Raw genomic sequence first — 16,044 nt, forward strand, 5'->3', positions numbered from 1 at the left:
TCATTCTACATAACACTTAAGTTTTATAGACATTTTTTTTAATTGGCAGTTTCATATTGTATTCTCCTCGAATTTGTCAGTCTACGTTGAAATGAAAATGTATACATTGAAAACAAGATATGTGTTTGTCAGAAACACTATGTCCCCTTTTGCGCCACTTTGAAGCTATATATTTGACCTTGAAGGATGACCTTGACCTTTCACCACTCAAAATGTGCAGCTCCATGAGATACACATGCATGCCAAATATCAAGTAGCTATCTTCAATATTGCATAAGTTATTGCAAATGTTAACGTTGGCGCAAAAAAACAAACACACAAACAAACCTACAGACAGGGCAAAAACAATATGTCCCCCACTATAATGATGGGGGACATAAAAATAAAACAAAACAAGTAAAATTAAGCAAAACACACAGTTTTATCCTTAAATATTTTTATCTTTGTTAAAATAAATGTTCATACATTGAAAAAAATGCAGTTTCATAGTGTATTCTCATTGTATACATATTTTTATGTTGAAACTCAAGTTTATAAATGGAAAACATAAACGCAAGTTTCATATTGTATTCATCATGTATATGCTATTTAACAAAGAAATACAATTTTAACATTGAAAAAATAAAGTTAATGACTTTTTTTATATAGATATTACATGTATTAGAAATCAGAAATGTTATCATGAAATAAACATACATTTTATTTCATAGCAATTGCAAAGATTTTCTTTTATACCAAACACACTGCAAACTGCATATAAACAACACAAAAACTCTACAGGTCCATACGAATATCGTGAAGTGCTTGATGTAGTCATCAAAAACTGTACCCCTGTTTCAATATTATTAAATAGAAGCACCATTATATTGATGACATATTTGCATAGTCAAGTTCATTGTAATAACATGTAATGGCTGATTTCTTCCACGATTGAATGGGTTAGAGTATCGCAAACAATTCAACATGGCAGAACAAAAAAAAGTCAACACATTTTCAAATTCTTGTAAGGGCCACTTTTTGTCACTCTGGCTACTATTTTGTTCTTCTTTCATATTTGGGGATTAAAATGTTGCCAGCAAGATTGAGAAAAATATACCTACTCAAACACCAAACAAGGGCAAAATATGTAATGATTTTCCTATTGGTGCTTGCCATTATGGTAGATATATTTCTTGTTGTATCATGTTGGTGTGTTGGCAAGGGGTTTTCAGGTGGACTAGATTACAACATGCTAGAACGATACATTATCCCACCTAAACAACAAAAAGAACAACAACAGGCACAAGTGTTGTATTGGTGCTCTTTTTAAAGCTCATCTGAGCATATGGAGGAGCTTTTCTGATACCTCCATGTCTGTCATCCTTCAGTCCGTGCCCGAGTGCATGTTTTTAAACATATGTTCTGTGCTCTGTAAAAAAGGGGTTTAATGCCTGTGCATAAAGTGTCATCTCAGATTAGCCTGTGCAGTCCACACAGGCTAATCCAAGACGACACTTTTGGCTTTCATGATATATTTCGCTGAAATAAAGTATCTTCTTAGCTTTAATCAAGCTAAGGCGGAAAGTGCCATCCCTGATTAGCCTAAGCAGACTGCACAGGCTAATCTGGGACAGCATTTTAGGCACTGGCATTAAAGCCTCTTTTCACAGAGCACGGCCCCTATATACTTATATAATATAAACTTATATAATATATACAATTTAAAAGGTGTCTCCTCTGAAATCACAATGTAATGTAATTTAGTTAAGTTGTCCTATTATACCACTTGGGTCAAAACTGGTCTTGTCCTGGAGGTTATGTTGTTCTCTTTACAAGTAGAGATTCAAAACTGTTTAGTCTTTCTCTCTAAAACTTCAGGGTCCAGACATTTGATATTTCTTATATTAACCCTTAAAGCGCTGGAGCTGAATTTTAAAGGCCTTTGCAAACAGTTTGGATCCAGATGAGACGCCACAGAACGTGGCGTCTCATCTGGATCCAAACTGTTTGCTACTCTGATAGTATTCTTTGAAAAAAATTCGAAGAAAATGCTAATTTTAGAAATTCAACAGACGACATTTTAGCAAACGACAAATTTCCCAGCATGCAATGTTTAGTGGTCCACTTTCAAGTTTGTTCAAAGCATGCCCCAAAGATCATAATGTGCCACACACTTGGGGTGTCTGATTTTTATTATATCTCTGCAGTTTGAAAACGCTTGCTGTCCGTTTAAAAGCATGGCCACCAGGGGGAATGCAGTTTTCCCACTATGGCTATAGTAAAACATTTTGAACAATCAAGAAGTAACAATTTTGTGTCATTTCTGCCTTAAAGTTGCTCATATCATTTCTTCTCATGATATCTTGGTCAAGTTTAAACATGATTTTGGACACGTCACAAAAGTTGCTTAGAGCTGTTAACTTCAGGTAAGCAACCTCTGGTCTTCTTGTTTATCTTGCAGGTATATTTGTCTTTATTTTGTGATCACGAATTTGAATGTCACAATACACATTACACACCAGCAAAACAAATACACCTGTGATTATGACAAAAAGGGCCACAAATGCCGTAACTGTCATCATCATACCATTTTCGTCCTTCTTGATGGTATATATGTCTTTCTTCCATGCTTAGTGCTAGGGACCTTCAAACCCGCAAACAAGCCAGAAAGCTATGGCAGAAATCAGCCACCATAAAAACACAATTTACAAATGCATTCAACATAACACTGGCAGTAAACTGCTTGAGCAAATCATATGCATTGAAAACAATTACCGAAGACTTACACATCTTTTGAAATCAACTCCATATTTGCAGAAGATGACTGTATTATTTCAAATCTTCTAAAAGTGTTTCAAGTCTTTAATTCTTTCAGTGCTGGAACCGAATTTTGAAGGCCTTTGCAAACAGTTTGGATCCAGATGAGACGCCACACAACGTGGCGTCTCATCAGGATCCAAACTGTTTGCTATTCTGATAGTATTCTTTGAAAACAAAAGAAGAAAATGCTAATTTTAGAAATTCAGCAGACGACATTTTAGCAGATTACAAATTTCCCAGCATGCAAAGGGTTAATATTTAAGTTAGTACATGAGTACTTTTTTGTCATCATGTAAAAACATCGCATTGTCAATAACTATTGTATATGTATATTGTCAAAAACTCTGGTACACAAAAAAGAGGCAATACCTTTGGTACATGTACATAAAAAACAATGAATTGTCCATAACTATTATACATTTACATTACAAACAAAGAAGTGTCCATAAATATTGTACATGTATATTAAAAACATCAAATTGTCATTAACAATTGTACATGTATATTAAAACAGCAAATTGTCAAAAACAATTGTGCATGTATATTAAAACAACATATTGTCATTCACTATTTTGCATGTATATATAATTAAAACATCAAATTGTCCTTAACTATTGTGCATATATATGAAAAACATCAAAATGTCTTCAAATAAAGTACATGTACATTTAAACATCAAATTGTCATTAACTATTGGGCATGTATACATAAAACATCACAATGTCTTCAAATATAGTACATGTACATATAAACAATAGTTCGTAATGCTTACAATTTAAAATACACAAAAACAATGTATGTTTCAACTTACTGGACCTTGTAATCAATCATTTGTCAATAAATTATGACATTTATAATGTGTAAACTGTAATACTACCCAGAATTGTGATGCTAGTTTACTTGTAACACGAGCAAATTCATTGAATTGATATCCCCCGCCAATATGGTTATGGACATAAGTGTTATATTTGACACTAAAAAAGCATTCTTTTAAGATACAAGGGCCATAACTCCTTTATTAAGAGATGGTGTACAATGCCATTTGGCGTGCATAATCATCTTACCAATATATATACTCATACCAAGTTTAAATGAAATCCGCCAAAGCACTTCCAAGATATTGCTCCAGACACAAAAGTGCCGGGCGGACGGACGGACAACGCCAAAACAATATCCCTCGGCCTATGGCGGTGATAAAAAAGGTCCATATGTACCATTTAAGAGACTTGTTTTGGGAAAACTGGGCTTCATGCTTGAGTGCAAGGTGTTGTCTAAGATAAGCTTGTGTAGTCCATAAAGAGACAACAAGTACAGCCTAAATTATATTTTCTTTTAGAAAGTTTCGACTTTACTAAAACTTCCAAGTGGAAAGAGGACTGCAAGACTAATATGGGATGACACTTCACGCACATGCATTTTGTATTTCCGAGAACATGGCAAAATTAATTTAAATGCCCTATGATATAACTTGAGTCATGTCACTCTCTTGATGTCCCCCTTAGACCTCTTGCTAGCCCCATCAACCCCACATCATCATTTGAGTCCTGTGACCCTCTCGCTGTACTCCCACAGTTGTCTGGCCAGCCCCAGGTCCTTACTGAGAAGGGAGCTCTCTGCCTCCCTGCAGTCCACATAGTACCTCCCCGTGACCCCCTCCAGCTCTTCACTCACTGCACAGTGGATTGACGTCTGGGCCCCCTCCTCCCCTGTCTAGGAATATCATGAAAAGTTCATTAAATTATAAAAAAAATATAATAAACAAGGGACAAAATTGTCACAAAACCAGGTTTTCAATAAATTTTTTTTAGAACTAGAGCTTTGTCACGGACGTGACGCATACCCCCACATGCTGCATTGACACAGAATATTTTGCATGCTGTCTTCACAAAACAAGAGAAGCTAATTTATGGCGATTTTTAAGAATTATTATGCCATTATAATCTACGGCTATTTTGACCTTTGAACTCTTGAATTCTTTTGCGTGACATGCCGTCCAATGACTGTGAACAAAATTAATATACAGAGCAATTTTAAAATCTCACAATGAATGACATTGTTATGGCCCGGACAAGCTCATTAATGGCCATTTTTTACTTTTGAACTCAAAGTGTGACCTTGACCTTGGAGATATCGATGTAGTTTTTTCGCGTGACACCGTCCAATGATGAAATCTCACAATGAACAACATAGTTATGGACCTTCTGAAATGTCTTATGCACGAAAGTAGGTCAATGTCACGATGAGGTGAAGTGATGTGGTAGTGTTAAAAGTGTTCAAGTATATTATCCAGATCATCCATTAAAGGAGGCATTATTAATGTTATATGACACACGTCATTTTGGGTTAAATGTTGTACAAACAAAAATACGGATGAACAAAGGAATGAACATCTGAACATGCCAATGGCTATGTTCCTCCCGGCATTTGTACATGCTGGCAGCATAAACACATGTCATCACCCAGTTCTCCCAGGTTATTTTACGAGGAAAATAAATATAGGGTGTAGACAATTACTAATATGACCATTTAACAACTATTGAATGCATGAAAATTGAACTTTTGGGGTAGGTGAATAAATACCTTGACAAAGTGAGCCACAATAATAAAGTGCAAAGGCTTAAGTGCAGGGTGAAAGGCATCATATAGGAGTTTGGTATTAACTGGGCCAGGGTGCAGGCAAGTGGATGTTACCCCTGAAAGCACATGCATATACTTGAGAGACCTGATCTGGGAAAACTGGGCTTAACCCTTTGCATGCTGGGAAATTTGTCGTCTGCTTAAATGTCGTCTGCTGAATTTCTAAAATTAGCATTTTATTCGATTTTTTTCAAAGAATACTATCAGAATAGCAAACAGTTTGGATCCTGATGAGATGCCACGTTCTGTGGCGTCTCATCTGGATCCAAACTGTTTGCAAAGGCCTTCAAAATTCGGTTCCCGCACTGAAAGGGATAAAGTGTCGTCCCAGATTAGCCTGAACAGTTCACACAGGCTAATCAGGGACAACACTTGCTGCTTTAGGAAAAGTTTTGTATAAAGAAAGATTCTTCATAACAAAATTTCAATCTTGGCAGAAAGTGTTGTCCCTGATTAGCCTGTGAAGATTGCACAGTCTAATCTGAGACAACACAACACTTTAAGCACATGCATTAAGCCCAGTATTCCCAGAATAAGGCTCATGAATCTACATGAATAACATAATATTATGATATATAATGACTAAGTTATAAAAGTACTAATAATATATATAGGATCTGGCACGAGTTGTCATATCATACCATATTTTATTAAACGAGCTCAGGAATTTTGTTAGTAAGCGAGCCTTTGGCGACAAATTTCCTGGACGAGTTTATTAAATATGGTATGATATGACAACGAGTGTCAGATCTTTTTTATCACATGCTTTTAAATGAGCAAATTAAATAAATATTTACGCAAACAAATGATAAATCCCGAATGTTGTTTACATTTAGGGAAGTCATTTCACGTTGCAACACCATTTCAGCAAAATAACATAATGTGATTGGTCAATAAACGAAAACTAAGCCAATAAAAACGCTTAAAAATGTTGTATTACACATGTGTAATAAAAAAAAATATGTAATGGTTGTATTACATGGGAAACAGGGTATAGCATGTGATAAAATTACATATGTATGCATGTCCAATGTATCATAGCAACAATTCTTGAAATATTGCAATACTAACATTGCAAGTTAAACAGAGAGCAATTGGGCAATTCATGCTATGCCAAAACTTCATAGGAACATTTAAATTACACAACACCTGAAATTACATAACAAAACCGCTACAAACAACACCAGAATGTTAAAGGCAACATCTGAATCATAAGACGTCTGCTGAAAGTATATCAATTAATTATATCACACCTGAATGTTACACACCCCACCTTTAAGTTAGTCACAAAAGCAGGGAGTTTCATGCTACACCTGAAACTAAATGTGCCACTCTCTGGGAAAATGGGGCTTAATGCATGTGTGTAAAGTGTCTTCCTATATTAGCCTGCGCAGTCCACACAAGCTCATCAAGGACGACACTCTTCATTTTATGGCAATTTTTGCAAAAAAGACATATTCTTCTATCAATAATCCCGTTTCTGCGGAATTTGTCGTCCCTGATTAAACTGTGTGGACTTCAAAGGCTAATCTGGGACTGCACTTAACGCCCTTGAAATACGTCTCGTATTTCCAGCCCGAGACTCATTAACATGAGGGGTGTCATGTAACAACCATCTGAGGGGAGGAAAATGCCCTACCCCCCCCCCCCCTTGCATGGTTCATCTAAGCTCATCATCCACAAAAATTAATAACCTTTTGTAAAATAAGTTTGGCATTGAAAGGGACAAATCAGCTAAAAGAAGGAGAAATCACACACCATGACATTTATACACTACACCTGACATATTCATGCAACATCTGAAACTAAATCTAAACATATGGCCTAAAGACGCAACACCTCAAAGTCCAGTCTCCACGAAGCTATAAAATATACACAAAACAAGAAGTGAATATGTGCAGCATGTTTAGTTTTTGTTAAAACATTTCATGCCCCTGTGACCTCACAAAAAAGCAAAATATCCAGTGACAACAAGCATGCAAGTTGTTAGTCATGCTAGTCTCACCTTAAAAAACATATACGGCACGCCAAGTAACAGCCAGTGTAGGGGAGGAACTGAGCGCCATATGTCTGATTTCACGGTGCCGGGATGGAGGCAGTTGGAAGTAACACCTGTCAATGTTAGCAACAGTAGAAACAGTACAGCAACAACCATGGTGTGATTGTTAATTGCTGACAAGTTTTTGTTTTCAGGCAATCTGCAGCCAGTCAATAAGTCAGTCCGCCTAAATGAGAAACAAATTTTTGTCCTATGGTTCATATGGGTAACAAAAATGTTGGTCAAGAAAATTTGAATTAAATACAACAGTTTCTTAATTAAACCTCGTATTACAGCCTAAATTAGATGAAGTTGAGCCTCACTCTGGCGATTTTAATGCACAAGAGTTAAATTTCACACCATATCAGCCTGTGCAGTAAGCACAGGCTGATCAGGGACAATAGTTTCTGTCAAAACTGGAATTTTGCTTAGAAGATACTCCTTTTAAGCAAAATACCATTCATTGACGCTGAAAGTGTCGTTCTTCATTAGCAAGTGTGGACTGCACATGCTTATTTGGGATGACACTTGTTGCCAACTCATTAAACCCCATTTTCCTATGGCAAGGCTCAATTACATTTTCAACGGTTAAATGTGGCTTAAGAAAATTTTAAGCAATAGTGAACCCTGGGTCTAATTTGAAATCCCAGTTATATATCCATACATTTTCTGAATTGAAATAATGGAATTAGACCCAAAGCACAAACTGTGTCGAGTTCCCATGGGCCGTATGCCTGCCTGAATAAAAACCCTTTAAATAGTGATAGTAACATTAGAAAATGTAATTAACAAAGTATTTAGCCACCCTAAATGCTAGCACTTTATATAAAAGATATTTTTAACAACACACATGTCGAAGATTGCTCCAAGTCAACATGGTTGTACGATCCAAAGCAAATTGGGTTCAACTTGAATAACTAGATTTCATTCAGTTTTCAGTCAGTAGTTTCAATTTTAGCAAAAACTGGTACAGCAATTTATTTTACCATGTACACCTCTGCATAATGCTGTGCTTGTATCAAGTGCATACTCAATAACTGTAAGATGACGTCTAACAAAATAGGGCTTAATGCATGTGCGGAAAGTATTGTCCTAAATAAGAGTGTGCAGTCCGCACAGGCTAATAAAGGACTACATTTTGGGCCTGCACAGGATTTTCAAGAGACTTTTTTTCTCTTAAAAATCCATACAAGTGAAAAGTGTAGACCGTAATAAGCCTTTGAGAGTACACTTTGCGCAATTGCACAAAGCCCCATTTTCCCAGAGCACTTCTCATTTTCATGGATCCCTGCATCAGATACCTTCTAAGCCTTGATCATTAGGTAAAAAACTTCCAGTAACCATAGCATTGCAATGTGCATTTTTTATTGTTCTCAGTTGTGTACCCTTTCCTAGTCCTCTCTGCAAACATGTTTATTTACAATGTTTTCTCAAAATGTGCAAGTGAGAAAAATATCTAGTTTTGATGTTTTAAATCTAACAAGAGGGCAAAGATGGCCCTAGTTCGCTCACCTTTTTGATCACAACCAACATATCATTTAGACAAACATTTTGACAAAGTTACATAAAGATTGGGCATAAAATATGTACTTCTACAGTGTTTACAAGGTTTTTCTTTTTTTGACCTAGTGACCTAGTTTTTGACCCAGCATGACCAAGTTTCGAACTCGATCGTGGTACCATTGGGACAAATCTTCTGACCAAGTTTCATGAAGATCGGACAAGAAATGTTGCCTGTAGAGTGTATACAAAGTTTCTCTATAGCCAAAAAAGGAAAACTGCCCCACCCACAAGCGGCCATGTTTTTCAATGGACCAGAACCACTTTTGAACTCAACCAACATATCATTAAGACAAACATTTTGATATAGTTACATGAAGATTGGGCATGAAATGTGACTTCTACAGTGTTTACAAGGTTTTTCTTTTTTTTTACCTAGTGACCTAGTTTTTGACCCAGCATGAACCAGTTTCGAACTTGATTGAGGTACCATTAGGACAAATTTTCTGACCAAGTTTCATGAGGATCAGACAAGAAATGTGGCCTCTAGAGTGTTTACAAGGTTTCTCTATAGCCAAATAAGGAAAACTGCCCCGCCCACTGGTGGCTATGTTTTTCAATGGACCGGATCCACTTTTGAACTCAACCAACATATCATTAAGACAAACATTTTGAAAAGTTACATGAAGATTGGGCATGAAATGTGGCCTCTAGAGTGTACAAACCAAATGTGGACGACGGACGGACGGACATACGACAGACAAAGACCAATCACAAAAGCTCACCTGAGCAATCAGGTGAGTTAAAAAAAAAAAAGCCAAATATATTTGTCTAATGTACTTTGTACACTTCAGAAGGATGAAACGTTTTCATATTATCAAGATTAAGTATTTATTTGATTAATATGATTAAGCATCAGGAAAAATGCAACAAGCAAAATATATGGTGAAGAAAGATGGGAGACTATGGACCATGGCAGTGATTTGTATTGTCATTCAGTTTCTGTTAATATATCACAGAAAATCGTTCAAAGTGTTATCAAACCTTCTATACAACAGAAAACATGAGCAACACTCGGCAAAAAGTGGGTTTAATGCATGTGTGCAAGGTATCTTCCAGGTTAGCCTGTAAAGTCTAGGACGACGCTTTAATGGAATTTTTCTTTTCAATAATGTATCTTCTAAACGAAAAATTCAATCAAGGCAGAAACAGTCAGCTAAGATATGCCTGTGCAGACTGCACAAGCTAATCTGTGATGATACTTTAGACACATGCATTAAGCCCAGTTTTCCCACAGACTGGCTCAAGTTTATAACACTTTTCAGAAAAAACAACATGTTTTTTCTCAACCCAACACTGGCAAGAAAAATCACCAAAACAACATAAGAATCTTTTGCAAATAAAAACTGCTATTTTAGTTTACCCAAATACCCAACAAATCACTGGCAAAAGTCTTGAAGTGCCTGTGACCTTGACCTCACCTTGAAGGCCACAGCCTCGATTACATGGTCGAAGGGTTTGAGATACCAAGGCAGATATCGCAAAAGTTCGGTTCTCAATAACCCTGGGTGAACGCAATTGCAACACACATCTGTAAGTCAATTGCTTCAGCGTTTAGGTATTTTTGTTTCAATTTTGCTTCAACAGGTAACAAAGAATGTCTGTAAAGAAATGCTTATATTTATAATCGATCACTTTGCCCACGACATCAATTCTCCCAAATGAATTGAACCAACTAAAACCTCAATCACTGCTGGGCAATCATTAGTTGTTTCTTTTTGCATAACAATAAAGAGTAGCCACCGAAATTTTGACGTTAAACGCACATATCTTTTATCTTATTTTTCTGCCTTTAAATTCATTTTAAATTACATTTATTGGCAAATTAGGGTTAGATATATGCAAATTGGTGCAAGCAAACATGAAACATGACTGCCATTATCCATTTACCGTCAAGCTGTTGAATATGTAATTTTCAATGCTTTACGAAAAGAATTATTAATTAAATTAGACGTTACACTTTGGACTATTTTTGCACTTCAAATTGTTTGAATGCAATTCCATTTTCCTTTTGGACTTTTCTTGCATTTATTTTTTCACAATTTTGCTCTGTTGTCCAGCATCATTTATCACCAATTATGGAGACAAATGGCAGTAACTCTGTTGTTTATGTTGAAAACATGTAGTACTTTGATATTTAGAATTGCCATTATCAAAACACAAGTTATGGACCTTTGCCATAAAATGGGGACTCATTTGTGCAACATCAGTGAATCTTATTAACATTTCTCAAGTTTAAATAACATACAGGTAAAACATTTTATAATTTATGAAGTTGGAATGCTATTATAAAAGGCATCAAACAGAAATGCAATGGAGCCTAGCTCTCCCAAAACCGAGCTAACTGCATATGCAGAAAATGTTGTCCCATATAAGCATGTGCTGTTTGCACAGGCTTATCAGATGAATGACTTGCTGATTGAATTGATTGAATTTCTGGTGGAATTACTTGTAACAAAATATTCTCTTCTAAACACAATTCCAGGTTAAGTGACACCTTATGCTCATACATTAAAACCGTTTTTTCCAGACTGAGGATTATTTTGTTTTGTTAAGAACATATGTATTTTAAAGAGTTCAATCAAATGACATTTTTATCTTTGATTAACCAACAAAACACAAATTAACCACTGGCTTATGCCTTGAATACTTGTCAAAAAATTCAAATGAATATAAATTACAACAACATCAATAAACAACATCAATGAGTTTCATTCTGGGTAAACTGGGCTTAATGTATGTGCGCAAAGTGTCATCACAGATTAGCCTGTGCAATCTTATCAGGGAAGACACTTGACGCTTAAACAGGATGCTTGTTTAGAAAGGACTTCTTTTCAACAAAAAATTCCATAAAAGCAGAGAATGTCATCCCTGATTAGCCTGTGCATACTGAACAAGCTAATCTAAGACAACACTGCATAACGCATATGCATTAAGCCCAGTTTTTTCCCAAAACAATGCTCCATAATTTACCTGTTCCTTCCAATCTCTTAGCCAGCTCCCTTGTGAAGAGTACATTGGCCAGTTTTGAGCGGAAGTAAGACTGGGAGATACTCCCTGGGGATGGCGACCAAGGCTGCTTTTCTCCATTCAGGTTCTCCACGTCAAACTCTTTTGTCCAGGCATGAGCCATGGATGACACTGTTACTATTCTGCTTGGCTGTGATTTCTTCAGAAGATCTGATGAATCATTGTGTTTATGAGCTATGCTCTGGGAATACGGGGCTTTATGCATGAGTCAAACGCCTGTGACGACACTGTGACGTGCATGCATTAAGCCCTGTTTTCCCAGAGCAAGGCTAATTTAAACAAGCCATTTCGTTGAATTGATGTCCCCCGCCAATAAATTTCTGGACACAAATATTTCTTGACGGATGGACAACGCCAACGTGTATCATCCTCTTATCCATTGATATACTCATACCAAGTTTCAATGAAATTTCGTCAAAGCACTTCCAAGATATGGCTCCGGACACACATAATAAGCATTTTTTCAAGATACAAAGGGCTATAACTCCGTTATTATCCAATGGTGTACAATGCCTTTTGGCCTGCATCATCCTCTTATCCATATATAAACTTGTAACAAGTTTCAATGAAATCCGCCAAAGCACTTCCAAGATATGGCTCCGGACACAAAAAAGCATTTTTTCAAGATACAAAGGGCCATATCTTTGTTATCATCCAATGGTGTACAATGCCATTTGGCGTGCATCATCCTCTAATCCATATATAAACTCATAACAAGTTTCAATGAAATCGCCAAAGCACTTCCAAGATATGGCTCCGGACACAAAAAAGCATTTTTTCAAGATACAAAGGGCCATAACTCCGTTATTAACAGATGGTGTACAATGCCATTTGGCTTGCATGATCCTCTTATCCATTTATATACTCACACCAAGTTTCAATGAAATCCGCCAAAGCACTTCCAAGATATGGCTCCAAACACGAAAGTGCCGGCCAGACGGACAACGCCAAAAAAATATCCCTCCGCCTATGGCAGGGGATAATCTACATGATATTGTTAATGATGACAATAGATAGGTTGCTTGTTATGTTTGCACAAGTATTATTGTAAATTATGGAAATAAGTCATTTTAACAAAATTGTTCAGTCAAAATATAAGTAGGCAATACAAACACTCACAATGAAATTTTTTCATTTTTGTCTTCAGATAAAGACAATTGTATTGTAATGGTTGATAAGTCATTTTATCTAAATTAACATTTAATTGGTTAATCAATTATAAGTAGAAAACAAACAAGAGCTGTCAGAGGACAGCGCGCTCGACTATTCGAGTGCTTGACAGTATAACGTAAGCCATCATGGGGAAATTGTTCAAATTATTCAATAAGCTCAAGGTAATAGTTCAGGTATATTTTCCACAATTTATTGAACATTTGTAAAGACATAAAACAAACAAATAAGATTTTATTTCAAGCTTGATAGCAATAGCTTGGGTGGGAAGTTTGGACGGTCCTTCAAAAATAAAGTAAATAAATATTTATTTTTTTAAACCATGTTTCAAAAAAAAAAATTTGGGTAGGGGGGGTTGAGAGGGGGGTATAATGTAGGGTGTGGTCATTTATTAGACGATCTTTCAGAAATTAAATGAGGACAACACACAAATTTTATTTTTTTTTGGGTGGGGGGGGGGGCAGGGATTCTGGGTTGGGGCGTGGGGTATTGTTTGAGTGGAATCCATTGTGGTATTCAGGTAAGTGTTGTTTTGTCAAAGTATTAATCAAATCTGATCATAAATAAAGAAGTTATGGCAATCTAACTAAAATGTATTCTTTTGACCTTGAGAGACAAGGTAATTCAAAGGTCAAGGTCAAATTGAACTTGCCAGGTACAGTACCCTAATGATAGTAAGAAAATATTTGTTTGAAAGCAATAGCTTTGATACTTACTGAAGTCTATTGGATCTAAACACAAAATTTAACTAGACTGTATTGTATTGACTGTATTGTTATAAAAGAGGTTCAGTATCAATTTGAAGTGAATCGGTGTAGAAATGAAGATATTATAGTAAAAGGCAATTTTGGGTGTGCGTGGCCTATGTGGGCGGGGCGCCCCAGGGTTGGTAATGGGGCCATGCATAGATGAGAATAACTGTATTGTCATAAGAGAGGTTCAGTTTCAATTTGAAGTGAATCGGTGTAGAAATGAAGAAATTATAGTAAAAGGCAATTTTGGGTGGGCGTGTCCAATGTGGGTGTGGCCTATTATGGGCGGGGCGCCCCAGGGTTGGTAATGGGGCCATACATAGTTGAGATTGACCGTATTGTCATAAGAGAAGTTCAGTATCAATAAGAAGTGAATCGGTGTAGAAATGAAGAAATTATAGTATAAGACAATTTTGGGTGGGTGTGGCCTATTATGGGCGGGGCCCCCCAGGGTTGGTAATGGGGCCTTACATAGTTGAGATTGACTGTATGGTCATAAGACATGTTCAGTATCAATTTGAAGTAAATCGGTGTAGAAATGAAGAAATTATAGTAAAAGACAATTTTGGGTGGGTGTGGCCTATGTGAGCGGGGCACCCCATGGTTGGTAATGAGGCCATGCATAGCTGAGATTGACGTTTTGTCATAAGAGAGGTTCAGTATCAATTTGAAGTGAATCGGTGTAGAAATGAAGAAATTATAGTAAAAGGCAATTTTGAATGGGCGTGGCCTATGTGGGCGGGGTGCCCTAGGGTTGGTTATGGGGCCATGCATAGCTGAGATTGACCGTATTGTCATAAGAGAGGTTCAGTATCAATTTGAAGTGAATCGGTGTAGAAATAAAGATATTATAGTAAAAGGCAATTTTGGGTGGGCGTGGCCTATGTGGCCGGGGTGCCCCAGGGCTGGTAATGGGGCCATGCATAGTTGAGATTGACTTTAGTGTCATAAGAGACGCTCAGTATCAATTTGAAGTAAATCGGTGCAATAATGAAGAAGTTAATCTAAAATAACATAAAAAAATGAGTGAAAATCTCAGACCCCGCCCCGCCCCAACCCCCATAACTTTTGACCCAGGGGTCAGATCAAAATTCCGTCACTGTCATTGTCTCACATATGCTCATAGCTACCATGTTTGTAAGTTTCAAGGTTCTAGTGCTAATAGTGTAGGAGAAGCAGGTGGCCAGGATGGACGGACGGACAGACAGACGCACATCAATACAATATCCCCAATTTTTCTCCGAAAAATGTGGGGATAACAAAAGATTCAGTTACTTAGACAAAAAAGAGCCATAATTCTTACAAAATGCTTGATACAGTTGTCTGCTCTTGTTTATACATGTAGATTGGGGTCATGTTAGTAAAGAAGTTTGCAAAATATGAAAGAAATAAGTCAAGGGACATTGAAAATATTTGAGATGGTACGCAAACTTTAACATAGATTTATCAATAATATACATATTCTAAGTGAAAAAAGGGCCATAATTCTTACAAAATGCTTGATACAGTTGTCTGCTCTTGTTTATAGGTTGGGGTCATGTTGGTAAAGAAGAATGCAAAATATTAAAGCAATATGTCAAGGGACATAGGAAATATTTGGGGTGGTACACAAACTTTAACATTTGCACGCTCACGCCGGGGTGAGTAGGATAGCTCCACTATATATATTTCATATATAATACATGTAGTCGAGCTAAAAATGGTCAAAATCTGATTGTTTATATTTGTCTTAATAAAAATACATGTATAAAACAAGAGCTGTCACCATAGGATGACTAAAGCCCCCTATAAATGCTTGATAGAAGTTATGAGCTTTTTTCGAAACCTAAACGCAGATTTGGAAACCTAAACACGGACCCTAAGTTAAAGGTCAAGGTCACAGGGGTCAAAATTTTTGTGCGTATGGAAAGGCCTTGTCCATATACACATGCATACCAAATATGAAGGTTATATCTCAAGGGACATAGAAGCAATGAGCATTTTTCAAAACCTAAATGCAGATTTCGAAACCTAAACGCCGACCCTAAGTTCAACGTCAAGGTCACAGGGGTCAAAACT

The 16,044-nt window shown here is 36.6% G+C and overlaps 1 protein-coding gene across 7 annotated transcripts in view; it reads right to left on the reverse strand.

Moving 5' to 3' along the window:
• Positions 1-2,326: 2,326 nt before the first annotated feature.
• The window catches only part of LOC127843123 (retinol dehydrogenase 11-like), a 53,994-nt gene continuing 40,276 nt past the window's right edge, over positions 2,327-16,044 (reverse strand). For 4 of the 7 annotated variants that reach the window (XM_052372961.1, XM_052372955.1, XM_052372960.1 and 1 more), the window contains 3 exons: positions 12,008-12,214; positions 5,380-5,492; positions 2,327-4,509 (listed from right to left, as the gene is read on the reverse strand). In XM_052372961.1, the coding sequence (XP_052228921.1) occupies positions 4,333-4,509; positions 5,380-5,492; positions 12,008-12,214 (497 nt within the window). In that variant the 3' untranslated portion in view covers positions 2,327-4,332. Of the gene's footprint in view, positions 4,510-5,379; positions 5,493-7,441; positions 7,549-10,455; positions 10,566-12,007; positions 12,215-16,044 lie in introns of those variants that run through there. The other 3 variants (XM_052372958.1, XM_052372956.1, XM_052372962.1) reach the window with 3 other exon arrangements.

Source organism: Dreissena polymorpha, chromosome 8 (genome assembly GCF_020536995.1).
Source record: "Dreissena polymorpha isolate Duluth1 chromosome 8, UMN_Dpol_1.0, whole genome shotgun sequence".
NCBI classification, from domain to species: Eukaryota; Metazoa; Mollusca; class Bivalvia; order Myida; family Dreissenidae; genus Dreissena; species Dreissena polymorpha.